This window comes from Hypanus sabinus, chromosome 3, assembly GCF_030144855.1.
Source record: "Hypanus sabinus isolate sHypSab1 chromosome 3, sHypSab1.hap1, whole genome shotgun sequence".
NCBI lineage: Eukaryota > Metazoa > Chordata > Chondrichthyes > Myliobatiformes > Dasyatidae > Hypanus > Hypanus sabinus.
Genome location: NC_082708.1, coordinates 140,759,415 through 140,775,162, shown reverse-complemented (window position 1 = coordinate 140,775,162; position 15,748 = coordinate 140,759,415). Strand labels below are relative to the sequence as shown.

General features: G+C 43.1%; 1 protein-coding gene across 8 annotated transcripts in view; it reads left to right on the top strand.

Annotated features, from left to right (window-relative positions):
* Positions 1-15,748, top strand: part of LOC132391695 (protein Jade-1-like) — a 157,610-nt gene that overhangs the window by 82,163 nt on the left and 59,699 nt on the right. For all 8 annotated transcript variants that reach the window (XM_059965225.1, XM_059965224.1, XM_059965227.1 and 5 more), the window contains one exon: positions 10,609-10,766. In XM_059965225.1, coding sequence (XP_059821208.1) covers positions 10,609-10,766 — 158 coding nt within the window. The remainder of the gene's footprint in view (positions 1-10,608; positions 10,767-15,748) is intronic.

Below are 15,748 nucleotides of genomic sequence, written 5' to 3'. Positions count from 1 at the left end.
CTCGCTTAGGGGTTCACAGGTCCACTTGGGCCTGTGGGGGCTGGTCCTTGGCTAAACTTTAGTTCCCCTCTTATCCGTTCCTGCTGGTGTGTGACAGGCCATGGTGTAAACGGACAATCTCTTCTTATGTGACCTGGCTGATGACATCCCCAGCACAATCTCTCTACCTCTCTTTCCCCCTGTTCCTCACTGGTCCCCTCTGCCCCCCTCCTTGGGACTTCCAGTCCTGTCTGGGCTGTTTGAATTTAGTCTGTTCCTGATAGGGCATTTGTGGGAATGCTCCTCCAAAGACGTTGATTATTGGCATGGGGTTTTCCAGCCCTTGTCTTACAGTATGATCAGTTCCTCCACATAGCGGTGCTTCATCCAGTTCGATGGCTGTACTCGGACCGGTGGTTGCTGGCAGCATCTTTTTGCTTTTCTCTTTTTCCTTCTTTTTGAGTTCTTTGAGCTGCATTTGTATTAACTTTCTTTGCACCTCTTCCTGCTGCTCAGCCAACCTTCGTTTGTCTTTCCGATATTTCTCAACCTCATGGACTACGTGGTCTCTAAATTCTTGTGGGGTCATTGACGTCAGCCCAACCACTTCCTCCAGTTTGGATTTTACTTGCAGAGGCATTGCATCCAAAATGCTATGTCAGAACAGTGTGGTGATAAATAAGCTATTTTCCACCTCTTGCTCAGTCGCCAGTCTCCACCTTTTCAACTGGTTTTCCACGTAGGCTGCTGGGTTCTCAGTGTCTCCCAGTGGATCCCCCATTAAGGCTTCAGGGTCCACTTTGGGTGGATAAAGCTTCCTGAGGGCCTGCCATACACTCTGCCTCACTCTGTCAAACCCGTCTCCATCAGTTCTCGGGTCATTCGAGTTTACTATGCCAGCCATTTCCATTAGCTCGTTAAATTTGGAGGTTCCCATCAACCTTATCAATAGTGTCTTCAAATTTCTCATAGCCAATAATCGTCACACCGTTTCTTCTTCAAAGGCTCTAATCCATTTCTCTGCTCCTTCATGTAGATTGGGCAGAGTGTTTTTCAGCCCTTCTAGGTCCTGGGATCCCCAAGGGATATACTGCACTTGTCCTGATCCTTTAACTAACAACGGCATCATTCTTCCTCCTTCTTCCCACCTGCCCTGGCTCTCCTCCTCACCTGACTCCCCATCTGTCTCAGGGTATGTCTTTACTGCCTCCCACACAAATGTCTCCGGGGTCCTCTTCTTCCCTCGGTCTCCCTCCCTCTCAGTAACTTATCTAGCTCTCTCTCTACTTCCGCAAGTCGCTCCCCTACCGCCTCCTTCTGCTCTTCTAGGCTTCTGCCTCCTACCTCTTCCCCACAAATTCTCGTATCTTCTCTCTCTCCACTTAACTCTTGCTCCTCCAACGAGTCACCTTCTCTTTCTTCCTGCCCGTGTCTGTACACCTGTGGCAGGGGCTCCTCATGATCCTTACTCATGCTTGATTCCCTTCTCTCTTGTGTTTCCCCAAGACTTTCATCTCCTATCTTTTTTCCACTTTCTCTTGAATGCCTCGTCTCTTCCTGCCCTGATGAGCCACTTTCTTTTCTAGTCTGTTTATTTCTATGGTATAATCGATACTCCTCATACTCCTTTTCCTCTCTCAACTATTTCATCCGTTCAGTCTCTTCTTTCATTTCTCTCTTTGCCTGTTCCACCTTTATCCTTTCTGCCTGTATCTCCTTCCATATCGCCGCTTTCTCCTTCTCGTATTGTCTTTTTTCCTCCTCATTATCCCAAACTTGTACTTCTCCCTGCTTGTTTACTGTTCCCATCAGCATGGGGCACTGCTTAGGGGTTCCTTCCGCATAATAGGGAGGGGGCTTTTCTGTTTCTTTCACATCCGGGTACGGAGCTGAAGCCAGCTTCTCACTGTACCTTCCTCTCTCTCTAACAGGCTGTTTCTCCAGCACCTGAGTGTCTTCCTCGCTTGTAATCAATATCCTACCTGTCCTCCTCAGCCTTTCTCCCTCCGTTCTGAAGAGTTTCAGCACTTCCATTTCTCGTTCTCTTTTTTGCCCTCTTTTCTTAGATTTATCTTTTGGTTTGTAATTTTTAATTAGTCCCTCCATTTCTTCGCCCAAGCTTACAACAAACGTTCCTTCTCTTGGCCATTTTGTGACCAGGTTTTTTGTTCTCTTTTCCCATTTTTCTGAAGTTTTTGTGATCTCATATTTATTTACTGGGATTTTTTTGCTCAGAATCTCTACTGCCGTTCCTTTACCTGTCATGTTGTTCTCTCTTTTTAAGGTATTTCAGAGATTCACAGTTCGTTTACTGGATATTATTATTTACTTTAATTCTATGCCTAGTCTATCATCTATCTACCAGCGCTTTAAACTATATATTGGACTGTCCTTGTTGCCTATTCTGTTCTGTCCGTACAGACCTCTATTCAGAGCAGTAGCCACAGAACTTTCTCTTCGCACCTCGTCTATTCAGACCCTTATCTCTTAAGGCGGTATCCACGAGGATTTTCTCTATTTTCCTTTCCCTGTCCGTTCAGACCTTCGTTTCATACGAAGCGGTATCCACAGGCATTTTCTCTATGCACCTCGTCTATTCAGACCTTTATCTCTTAAGGTGGTATCCACGAGGATTTTCTCTATTTTTCCTTTCCCTGCCTGTTCAGACCTTCGTTTCATACGAAGCGGTATCCACAGGGATTTTCTCTATGCACCTCGTCTATTCAGACCCTTATCCCTTTAGGCGGTATCCATAGGGACTTACCAACACCACGTGGAATTTTTCTTCACTTAACTTCTTATTAGCTTATTTGTACTTACCCTCACTGCAGTGTTCTTGATCAATCCTCTGAGCCTCCTGTTACCCCCAATTCTGTCAGATTCTTTGGACTGGAGAGACCCTTCGGCAGTGGTTCCACACTTCTGAGACTCCAAGACCTCCCCAAAACCAACAGAATTCTTAGTCCAAATTGTCGCAAAAAGTGCTTACCTTTTGTTTGGGCGCACCCTTAATTCTGTTAGCCTTGTGGGGGTCCCTAGAGGACTGGGAAGCATCCCCAATCTGCAGTTTCCTTCCCGCGGGTCTCTTTCCGGTCCTGCCGCGGTCGCCAATTTTGTCGTGGTTTCTTGTGCCCCCACAATCGACCAGGAGACGCAGAAGATTCTTCAAGAAGTGTTCAACTTTAATTTGCAAATCAAAGCTGAGACAGTCATTAAGCTAGTCGCTGATTGCCTACCGATTCTTGTACATAGCACTTTTTATAGCAATCTCCCGGTTTAGTTGTATTAGCATATCCAATCTCTACAGTTGCATATCACATGTACATCCGCCACTATTGTTTCTACCCATTGACTTAATCCTGTTCTAATCTACATCTCTTAGCTACCTCTCATTAACTCACCATTATAATCTACATTTCTTAAGATTTCATTCTCCTACTAAATTGGATACATGCCTAGCAAATAGCAAACTCAAAGCTGACTACATACATAGTTTTGGTTACACAGCAAACAATGCAACTCTTATACTCCAATACTCTCAGGTCGCTTTCGGTGTGTGCTGCGCCTGCGAGACTGAGTCGGGCGGCGCCATGAAAGTCCATAGCGGGGGTATTCCCTTCTGCCGCCGGTGTGGGATGGCAAGTCTGTCGGGACCCTGGGGACTTGTGGAAACTGTGTGGTGATTTCTTTTGAATTTATAGTCCTTTAACATCTTTGGACTATTTTTACTGTGTCCATAGTCTTTTTTTTTATCAATTATGCTATTGTTTGCACTGTTGTAACTATGTAGTTTTGTGCAGGTCTTGTAGCTTTAGTTCTTGGTCTTGTTTGTCTGGTAGATTTGGGGTTCCTTTCCGGGGAATGCGCTAATACGGTAGCGCAATATTAATACGCAGCAGCCTCTCTGGTCTCTGGATTGGGGATTGCCAAATGTTATGTGGATTTTCTGGTGTAGTCTGCTATGTCATAAGCTTTTGTGATATCATTCTGGAGGAACGTTGTCTCATTTTTTAACTGCATTGCATTTGCGGTTTCTAAATGACAATAAATTGAATCTGAATCTGAATCTGTTGCCCTTGACTCCACTTTCACCAATATGAATGTTTTGTTGGTAGTTGTTGCAGTAGCCAGGGGCAATTAAAGTTGGATAATAGTATTACGAACCCCATAACTAGGTTACTTAACAGCAAAGATAGAGACGTCCGTTGGAGTCTGGTGATACTATTTTTAACTATTTATTAGTAAAAATACACAAAAATAATATCAATGCAAATATACAGATAATATACGTCATCAATACTAAACCTAAAAGTGCGGGTATAATAATCATCAATAAGAAATAAGCTCTATTGTCGTCTAGGGGATAATGAATTGTCCGATGGAAATCTAAAGTTCATTTCAGTTCATACAGGCTGCAGCCATTGTTGATTGCTGTGTTGCAATTGTTAGGGGGGGGGGGAGAGAGAGAGAGAGAGAGAGAGAGAGAGAGAAAAACTTGCCGACTTTCCTTGTTACGATCTTGATCCGTATCCGTCCTTTAGTTGGACCGTTCCGTGGAGGACTCGCCACCCAGGCAAGGATGGACACACACACACAAGCCCCCCACCGGTCTCGAACGTTTCTCCTGGTGTGTCTGAGGGGTGTTCCCCAGACCTGACTTTTATCCTCACTCACCTGGTCTCAGATGTCAATCAGGTTGGGATGATGCAACCCACTCTGGTTGCTCCCTGAGGGGTTTGAATGAATAGTACAGTACTCAGTACAGAATTTCTTCTCCAAGAGACAATAGCAGTAATCAGTGGTTCTGTTCCGCTTTTGTTAGGAGACATTCCACCTTGTTGTGTATTCTGCGTTGTCTATAACAACTGCCTTAGCTGTGATCCTGTGTCTCTGTCTCTCTGTCTCTCTCTCTCTCTCTCTCTCTCTCTCTCTCTCTCTCTCTCTCTCTCTCGTATCTCTCTCATTTCCTGGGTATCAGACCCAAAACAATAATGATTTTGCAATTCTCAAAAAGGAGGGGGTGACTTTGCACCCTTCGGCCCATCAGAGTTGTTCCACATTCGTAACACCCCCATCCTTCTAAGGATTTTTACCACAGGGAAAAATTAACTAATACAGAGTCTTACAGAATTTCAGAATCTAACACAATACAAAAGAGTTTTTTTTTCACTACAGAGTAATACAGTTATACATTCAATTCAGCATCTAAACAGTTAGCGATTACATTGTCACTTCCCTTAATATCTTAATATCTTGTACCTTAATAAATTCCTGTAGCATCAGACTCCAATTTAATAACCACCCATTTTTTTCTTCAGCAAAACAAAACTAAAGAGTTGTGATCTTAGCTTACGTGTATATTGCAAAAGTTTATGCAAATGCTAATCTTTATTTTACTTTCAAACTTAACAGTCTATCTTTCATTGTGTTTTCTTTATTATTTACATGCTTTGTCGAAATCCCTTAAAACCAGATCCTGTTATTTAAAGTGGCATCCCGTCAACCCTCGCCCCTTTTCCAGTTAACTCTCACGTGGTTAGCTTGCTTACCAGTGTGGAATAGGCTTTTGCATGCTCCTTTCATAGGAGTTATTTTATCAACAATGTTTTCCAAACTTAGCCCATTTTCTGAACTTCCACACAATTCCTTATTTCTAAGCAAGTCGTTAGTTTTATCTTCAGGACCCTTCATTCTGTTAGTTTTCAATTTAATATCTTCAAGCGATCCCTCTTTGTCCAAACAACATTTCAAATTCTGCCTCTTCACAGCACACCCTTGAATAACATTAGCGAGTGGGGCACCTTTACATTCCAAATCAAACTGTAATTGATTCACAGGCACCTTGGTAACAAGCCATTGTTCCTTCAACCTGGTTACTGCTTCTGACACCAATCTAGACTTTAAATTTTCTTCATTCAATTTAGGAACTACACTTTTCCCTTTCCCTTCAATAATAATATCCACGTCACCACCTTTTATCTCCTCACTAACTTTTAACACACCTTCGAACACAAACAACTGGGAATTCTCACTTCCCACTAGTACCAAGGTTAACCCTTTCTTCACTGAATCAAGTCCATCTGACCCACAAGGACTGTATTCCTTTTTAACTGAATCAGATACCTCAGACTTTCCTGAGTTTCATTACTAGGTTCAGTACCATGTGCATCCACATCTTGAACACACTCAAACGGGACATCTGCCTCTTCCAGGCTTTCAATATCCCATCGCCTTTTCAAATTCTAAGTTCCCCTGATCCTCCCAGTTACTCTCTGGGCAACTCCCTTTCAGAGTAAACTCAACCCTGCGGGCTGAAATAACCTCATCTGTCAACCCAGCAGACTCCTTCAAGGTAATGGCATCTTTTTCGTCGAGGACTGCCCTCATTTCATTATCGGGAACACCTTTAAAATTTTCAACTTCTTCAACCAGTTCTGTCAAGCCAGACAGATCATCCATGTCCAACCCTGGACCTTCGAACAGCCTTATCTGTTTCTCATTTTTACTCCGTGCCTCTAAATTTCCTCCTGGCTAAGGGTAGGTCTACCTTCTCTCCTTTACTCTCTTTCACCTCCCTATTCTCCGTTTTCCCACCCTCTAACCCCTCTTGGTACAGGGTCGGTAAAATCGTCTCAGCCAAATCGATACTGGCCTGATTTAAACTGGTATCTTTCTCAGCTACCCTTCTCGACATGCTGCGAGTGGTTGCGCATGTGGGATAGATCTTGGAATCTAGGGGCGGGTCCTTAACACTTACAGGCTGGCGCGTCAGCTTCATTGCTGACCAAACGTCACCACCAGCTAAATCGTTACCAAGAAGGACGTCCTCGTCAGCTCTCGGAAATTCTGATCGCACCCCTATTTCAACTGGTCCAGATACCAGCTCACAATTTATAAGGATCCTATGCAAAGGCACAACTTCTGTCCCTTTTCCTATGCCTCTCAACGCTACCTCTCCCATCTCAGGATCAAAATCTAATACCTTACTGAGAATCAATGACTGCTCAGCTCCAGTGTCTCTCCAGATCCGCACTGGAACTGGTGTGTCTCCCTCTTTCACAGACACGGTCCCTTCTGAAATAATTTTCTCACACCCCTGTCGTATTTTATCTACCTGGGGCTTTCTTGTCGATTTACTGATCAACACAATACATCCTGTAGGGACTGCTGCTTTCCCTTTTCCTGTCTCCTTCCTCGGAGCAAGGCACTTAGATGCAATATGACCCACCTTTCCACAATTAAAACAGGTCAAGCCAGGACCCCTCCTGCCATCTTGCCTTTCTTCCTCCTTATTTTTACCACTAGCTCCCAGCTGAATCTCTGCATCAGCTGGCAGGCTTTCTCTACCGTTCCTATGGTCTTAATGGTAACTCTTTATTCGAGGAAAACTTTGTCTTGTGGGTTAGGGCATATTCACCTGTGAACCTGGCAAATTCGGATATGGACTTATTTGGCTTCTCATTCAAGTACATCTGGATATCATCCGAAACACAACCTTTAAATTCCTCAATCAGAATTAACTCCCTGAAATGCCGAAAATCTTCTTCCACCATTTCTGCTGCACACCAGTGATCCAAGAGCACACCCTTCTCATAGGCAAACTCTGCATACGTCTGATTCCACACTTTCTTTAAACCTCTGAACTTTTGTCTATAAGCTTCAGGTATTAATTCATAGGTCCGGAGAATGGCCTCTTTTACTTCCTCATAATTCTCAGACTTCTCCACAGACAAAGCCGCATATGCTCATTGTACCTTCCCTTTTAATGCACTTTGCAACACCGCCATCCACTGATCTCTGGGCCACTTCTGACTCACTGTCACCTTTTCAAAATGCAAGAAATAACTATCAACATCTGTCCCTTTGAACGGAGGTATTAACCTAATCTCCCTACTAACATTAAATTTCTCCTCTCGACCTGCCCCTGGAGCTCTCTGCTCTTGCCTTAACTTCTCCATGTCCAGCTCATGCTGCCTCTGTTTCTCCTTCTCCTTCTGGTTTTCAGCTCTTTCCTTCTCCTTTTCAGCTGCTTCCAGCTGTTTTAATTTCATGTTCCAACCTTATTTTTCCAACTCTAACTGAACCTTCCAACTAGCTGGTACCTTTTCAGGGATCTGTTCCACTACCTCAGCTGAAAACATGTTCTTCTCAATATAATGCTGAGTTACGACCCTCCGCATTTCCCACTTTTTCATTGACGACCTCATCTCTGCGAGATTTAGTCCTTTCGCAATATTTACCATGTCCGACTTTGTGGCCCCCTCCAGCGCCTTCAAAGTCAGGTTTTGTGTAAATTCGTCTACGTCCATCTTTGCTGGTTTCCCGTCTGGTTACCCGCGCAACCAGATCCTAGTCTGGACTCAAAAGCTCGATTCACTGGCCCTCCAATTTGGTATCAAATCTCGAGACGAGGCCCCAGGTTGTTACGAACCCCGTAACTGGGTTACTTACCAGCAAAGATAGAGACGTCCGTTGGAGTCTGGTGATACTATTTTTAACAGTATTTATTAGTAAAAATACACAAAAATAATATCAATGCAAATATTCAGATAATATACGTCATCAATACTGAACCTAAAAGTGCAGGTATAATAATAATCAATAGGAAATAAGCTCTATCGTTGCCTAGGGGATAGTGAATTGTCAGATGGGAATCTAAAGTTCATTTCAGTTCATACAGGCTGCAGCCATTGTTGATCGCTGTGTTGCAATTGTTGGAGAGAGAGAGAGAGAAAGAGAAAAACTTGCCGACTTTCCTTGTTACGATCTTGATCCGTATCCGTCCTTTAGCTAGACCGTTCCGTGGAGGACTCGCCACCCAGGCAAGGATGGACACACACACACAAGCCCCCCACCGGTCTCGAACGTTTCTCCTGGTGTGTCTGAGGGGTGTTCCCCAGACCCGACTTTTATCCTCACTCACGGGGTCTCAGATGACAATCAGGTTGGGATGATGCAACCCACTCTGGTTACTCCCTGAGGGGTTTCGATGAATAGTACAGTACTCAATACAGAATTTCTTCTCCAAGAGACAATAGCAGTAATCAGTGGTTCCTTTCCGCTTTTGTTAGGAGACATTCCACCTTGTTGTGTATTCTGCGTTTTCTATAACAACTGCCTTTGCTGTGATCCTGCGTCTCTCTCTCTCTCTCTCTCATTACTGACATGATGTGTACCTCTCTCATTTCCTGGGTATCAGACCCGAAATAATAGCAATTTTGCAATTCTCAAAAAGGAGGGGGTGACTTTGCACCCTTCGGCCCATCAGAGTTGTTCCACATTCGTAACAATAGATATTACCCTTGCCAGCAATGTTGTGTCCTAATGTTCTGTCTACTTGAGTAGACAGAAGCTGCTATTCCAGTGATTTGCCCCAACTCTTTCTCCTCTTTGTCCAAACAAGACCCTGCAAAATACTTGGGTCATGTTTTAGACAGGGTTTCAAACTCTGAATTGATTCCATCCTATTTCATTACTGCTCTTTTATCTCCTGTTATGCCTAGACCACCAACCTAATTTTAATTGACTCTAGTCTGGATTATTCCCTTTTGGTGCTGAATTTATCCATTTTACCTATCACATTGAGTCATTAGATCAATATTTTAAATATAAAATATTCTGTATTGTTTTTTGAACCAGCTCTCTACAACCTACTTTATTTTAAAGATTTTACAGCCAGGCCTGACAGCCAGTGAATTTGAGGTAGCTGTGGCTTATGACCCAAAATAGTTCGTGCTGTACAGCAAGGTCAGTTTACTCCTGAGCAGAGGAAACAATCTACCTCAGTATCAACCTTTCTCAGTAAAAGCAGAGAACTTCTCTAGAAAAGAGAAGAACAGTTGCATGTAAATTCAGTCTACCACAAATCATAAAATTTGACCGACAGTGAATTTATGCAATCATCCTTGGCCTTGGCTGTCTATGGTGTTGCATGATATTTAGTGTTTCTTGCATTAAGTAGTTTCTCATTGTCCTATTGAATTTTGAATTTGACAGCTCACTGTTACTGTTAAGCATGGTTTTGCCAATATCCCCTTGATGTTACTGCTATATTTTATTGGTTTGAATATTGTCTAGGATGCATTTTTGTTCAATTTTAAAAGGGCTTAAAACAACGTAGAAGCAGGGTGAGACACCTTTCCAATAATGGGCAGTAGAGCTTTTCTGATGATCTGAAATGAGCAATGTGGTACTTAATGTACTGCAAAGCAAACAGAAATCCTCGATTGATTCATGTTCCCTATTAAATTAACTGATATTAGCCAGTGCTCCATTCTAGAGATTAGTCTTCCATTCCTCATCACTGCCCTGTCACTTTGGCTAAAAATGGGCTGTTTTTGATTTAGATTCATTGCGAATGGGGATGATGAATGGGTTCATCAGTCTATCTATAAGCCTGATGCGTTTAAATAGTCTGAAGCATTGACTGTCCAGCCAAACTGGATGTCTGCTTGAGCACAATATTGGACAATTTGAGATGCCAGTGCAGTTGTACCCCAATAAGAGTCAACAATTTCAAGGGAGGAAATGTAGGGGTGGGTGGAGATGGTGGTTTGGTGTGAGAATGAGGTGGGGAAAATGATAATAGTTGTCTTATTGGATATTGGTAATTTGTATTTTGTATTTCAGGTCTACAGAACAGACTTGATTACTGCAATGAAACTACATGATTCATACCAGCTGAATTCAGATGAATATTACATTCTAGCTGATTCGTGGAGACAAGAATGGGAAAAGGGAGTTCAAGTACCTGTTAGCCCTGAATCAGTGCCACAAGCAAGTGTCAGGTATTGGAGAGGAGAAATGTTGTCTTTCATATTGTTTAGTGTTGTATTATTAATTTGAGCCATATAGCACTTTCTGATCATTCTTCATTTCAGGCTGGTTATGTATTTGGCATAGAGTTGTTGCTATGTGAAAGGGTGATTGCTGGCCGTGACTGATTTCCTTCTTCAATTCATTTACAGTCATAGAACGCTACAACACAGAAGCCACCCTATAGCCTATTTAGTCCAAGCTGAACCATTATTCTGCCTATTCCCACCGACCTCAACCTGGACCATAACCCCTCCACACCCCTCCCATCCATGTACCTATTCAAACTTCTCAAGTGTTGAAATCAAACCTGCATCCACCACTTGCGCTAGCAGCTCGCTCGCCACATTCACCAGCCTCTGGGTGAAGAGGTTCCCCCTCATGATCCCCTTAAACATTTCAGCCTTCACCCTTACCCCATGACCTGTATGGGTGTCTCTGTTTGGGTTCTCGCTGTATTGGTGCTCGCAGTGGGAAAAGCCTGCTTGCATTTACCCATCTATACCGCTCGTAATTTTGTAAACTTCTATCAAATCTCCCCTCTGTCTTCTATATTCTAATGAATAAAGTCATAATCTATTCAACATTTCCCAAAAACTCAGGTCCTCAAGTCCCAGCAACGTCCTTGTAAATTTTCTGTGCATTCTGTCAATCTTATTTACATACATCGTTTCTGTTGTAAGTGACCAAAACTACACATAATTATCCAAATTAGGCCTCACCAATGTCTTGGAGAATTTCAGCATAACATCCCAACTCCTGTACTCTATATATTGAGTAATGAAAGCCAATAACTTTCTTTATGAACCTATTTACCTGAAACACTACTTTTAAGGAATTATGGATCTGTATTCCCAGATCTCTCTGTTCTACCACATTCCTCAGTGCCCTACGTGTAAGGCCTTGCTTGTTTGGTACTCCGAAAGTGCAATACCTCACACTTCTCTGCATTAAGTGCCTCCTGCCATTTTTCAGCCCATTTTTCCAGCTAGTCTAGTTCCCAACTGTAAGCTTTGATGGTCTTCCTTGCTGTCAACTAAACCCTCAAATGGTGTCATCTGAAAATTTGCTGATCCAGTTAATCATATTATCATCCAGATCATAGATATAGATGGCAAACAATAACGGACCCAGCACCGATTCCTGCGGTACACCAGCAGCCACAGGTCTCCAGTCAGAGGAGCAACCATCTACTACCACTCTGGCTTCTTCAGCGAGGCCAGTGTCTAATCCAATTTGGTATCTCATCTCAACTGCCAATAACTAAACCATCTTGACCAACCTCCTAATGCGGGACCTTGTCAAAGGCCTTGCTAAAGTATGTGTAGGCATCATTTACTGCCTTGCTTTTATCAACTTTCCTGTTAACTTCCTTGAAAAAATCTTAAGATTGGTTAAATATGACCTACCATCTATGAAGCCATGTTGACTACCCTTAATCAGTTTCTGTTTATCCAAATACCTGTACATCTGGTCCCTTAGAATACTTTATAATAACTTTCCCACTGCTGATGTCACGCTCACTGGCCTATAATTTCCTGACTTACTCTTGGCGCCTTTCTTAAACAACGAAACAATGTTAGTTATCCTCCAATCATCCGGCACCTCAACCATGGCAAAGGATGTTTTAAATATCTCTGCTAGTGCCCCAGCAACTTCTGCACTTGTCTCTCACTTGGGTCCGAAGGAACACCCTGTTAGGCCCTGGGGATTTATCCACCCTAATTTGCCTCAGGATAGTAAACACCTCCTCCTCTGTAATCTGTAGGGGATCCATTACCTCGCTGCTGCTTTGCCTCACTTTTATAGACTCTGTGTCCATCTCCTGAGTAAATACTGATGCAAAAGTGTCCATTTAAGATCTTTCCTCATCTCTTTCAGCTCCACACATAGATTACTACTTTGATCTTCTTGCTATCCTTTTGCTCTTAATATATCTGTAGAAGCCCTTAGGATTCTCCTTCACCTTGTCTGCTAGAGCAACCTCATGACTTCTTTTAGCCCTCATGATTTCTTTCTCAAGTGTTTTTCATTTTTTCTATTCCTTAAGTACATCTTTTGTTCCTATCTGCCTATACATGCTGTACACCTTTTTTCTTAACTAGGGCCTCTGTCTCCAGAAAACCAAGGTTCTCTAAACCTGTTATCCTTGCCTTTTATTCTTACAGGAACATATAAACTCTGATCTCTCAAAATATCACTTTTGAAGATTTCTCATTTACCAAGTACATCTTTGCCAGAAAACAGCCTGTCCCAATCCGCACTTGCCAGATCGTTTCTGATACCATCAAAATCGGCCTTTCTCCAATTTAGAGTCAAACCCCTGGATCAGATCCAGGTGCAGTGGCTAACGGACTGGTGCAGAGCCAACAACCAATGTGAAAAAAACAAAAGAGATGGTTGTTGACTTCAGGAGGGCATGGAGTGACCACTCCCCGCTGAACATCGATGGCTCCTCGGTAGAGATCGTTAAGAGCAGCAAGTTTCTTGGTGTTCACCTGGTGGAGAATCTCACCTGGTCCCTCAACACCAACTCCATAGCCAAGAAAGCCCAGCAGTGTCTCTACTTTCTGCGAAGGCTGACAGAAGTCCATCTCCCAGCCCACCCATCCTCATCACATTCTACAGGGGTCATATTGAGAGCATCCTGAGCAGCTACATCACTGCCTGGTTCGGAAATTGCACCCACCATCACGGACGTTTACACTACATGCTGCATCCGCAAAGGAAACAGCATTATGAAGGACCCCATGCACCCCTCATACAATCTCTTCTCCCTCCTGCCGTCTGGGAAAAGGCTCCGAAGCATTCGGGCTCTCACAACCAGACTAACAGTTTCTTCCCCCAAACTATCAGACTCCTCAATACCCAGAGCCTGGACTGACACCTTGCCCTACTGTCCTGTTTATTATTTATTGTAATGCCTGCACTGTTTTTGTGCACTTTACGCAGTCCTGTGTAGGTCTGTAGTCTAGTATAGCTTCCTCTGTTTTTTTTATGTAGTTCAGTCTAGATTTTGTACTGTGCCATGTAACAACATGGTCCTGAAAAACATTGTCTCATTTTTACTATGTACTGTACCAGCAGTTATGGTCGAGATGACAATAAAAGTGACTTGACTTGACTTGAGATCTACCCTTTTCCACAATTACCTTGAAACTAATGGCTTTATGAATGCCAGATGCAAAGTGTTGAGCACAAACGTCACCTGCCCTGTCTCATTCCCTAATAGCAGATCCAGTATCACACAGTCTCTCACTGGGACTTCTATGTACTGATTAAGGAAACTTTCCTGAACACCCTTGACGAACTCTTTCCCATCCAGCCCTTTTACAGTATGGGAGTCCCAGTCAATATGTGGAAAGTTAAAATCTCCTACTGTCACTACGTTATACTTCTTGCAACAGTTTCTGATATCTCTATAAATTTGCTCCTCTAAATCTTGCAGATTGTTGGGTGGTCTATAATATAATCTCAATAACATTGTTGTACTCTTCTTATTCCATAGTTCTACCCATAAAGCCTCACTAGACGAGTTCTCCTGTCTGTCCTATCTGCACACTGCAGTGACATTTTCCCTGACTAGTAATGCCACCCTTTCCCCTTTAATCCCTTCCACTTTATCATTTCTAAAACAATGAAACACAGGCACATTGAGCTGCCAGACCTGTTCCTCTTGCATCGAAATCTCAGTCATGGCTACTATGCCGTAGTTCCATGTGTTGATCTATACCCGAAGTTCAGCCATCTTTCCTTCAATACTACTTGCATTGAAATATGCCTAACTCAGAACATTAGCCCCACTATATTCAACCTTTTAATTCCTGACTTTATATATAGGCTTAACAACATCTTTCTCCAAAACCAGTCCACTATCTGTTCTGGCACTCTGATTCCCATCCTCCTGCAAATCAAGATTAACCCACAGCACCCCCCCCCCCTCCACCCCACACACCCATGCAGCACTAGCAAATATTCCAGCTTGGATATAGGTCCCCTTCCAGTTCAGGTGCAAATTGTCCCTTCTGCACTGATCCCACCTTCCTTTGAAGAAGCAGAATGATCTAATAATCTGAAGCTCTCCCTCTTGCATCTCCTTAGCCATATGTAAAACTATATAATCTTCCTATTTCTGGCCTCACTAGAACGTGGCACAAATCCTGAGATCACAACCATTGAGGGCCCGTCCTTTAACTTAGCGTCTAACTCCCTGAGCTCACTTAGCAGGACCTCGTCACCTCATTGGTACCACTGTGGACCATGACCTCTGGCTGCTCACCCTCCCACTTAAGAATGCAGTGGACTCGATTAGAGATATCGCTGACCCTGGCACCCAGGAGGCAACATCCCATCTGGAAATCTCATTCACGATAACAGAACCTCTCATTCTGTTCCCCTAACCAATCACTATCCGTATCACTACAGGCTCACCTGCCAAAATCTCACCTACAAATGTGTGAGATTCAAATTGCCAATTACTTTGACTACCAGGTGACTAGCACTCTAATGTTTTTACAAACATATCACCAGCAATATCCTGTTGCAGCCAAAGTGTGAACATGAATAATATAAAGACTGTCAGAATAGGATAAACATCCAGTGCCTTGTAAACTACTCAGCCCCCAACCTTTTGTTCACATAAATGAGTATTACAACCAGGAATTTTGATCCATTTAACTGAGAAGTTTTATTTGTGAATCACGTGCTCCTTTTTCACAGTGGAACTCTGCAGTGTGCTTTGGGTCAGAGGCTAGCAGGTTTTTAACCAGGATCTCTCTGTATTTAGCAGCATACATCTTCACATCAGTCCTGACCAGATTTCCAGTCCTTGCTGCTGAAAAGTTTACCCAGATCAATAATCATCCCAAAACAAATGGTTGGGTACCCTTGCATAGCCTCTTTTACAAGTGCCATTCTTCTCTAGTGACTAAGTTTAGAGGGGTAGCCTGACTTG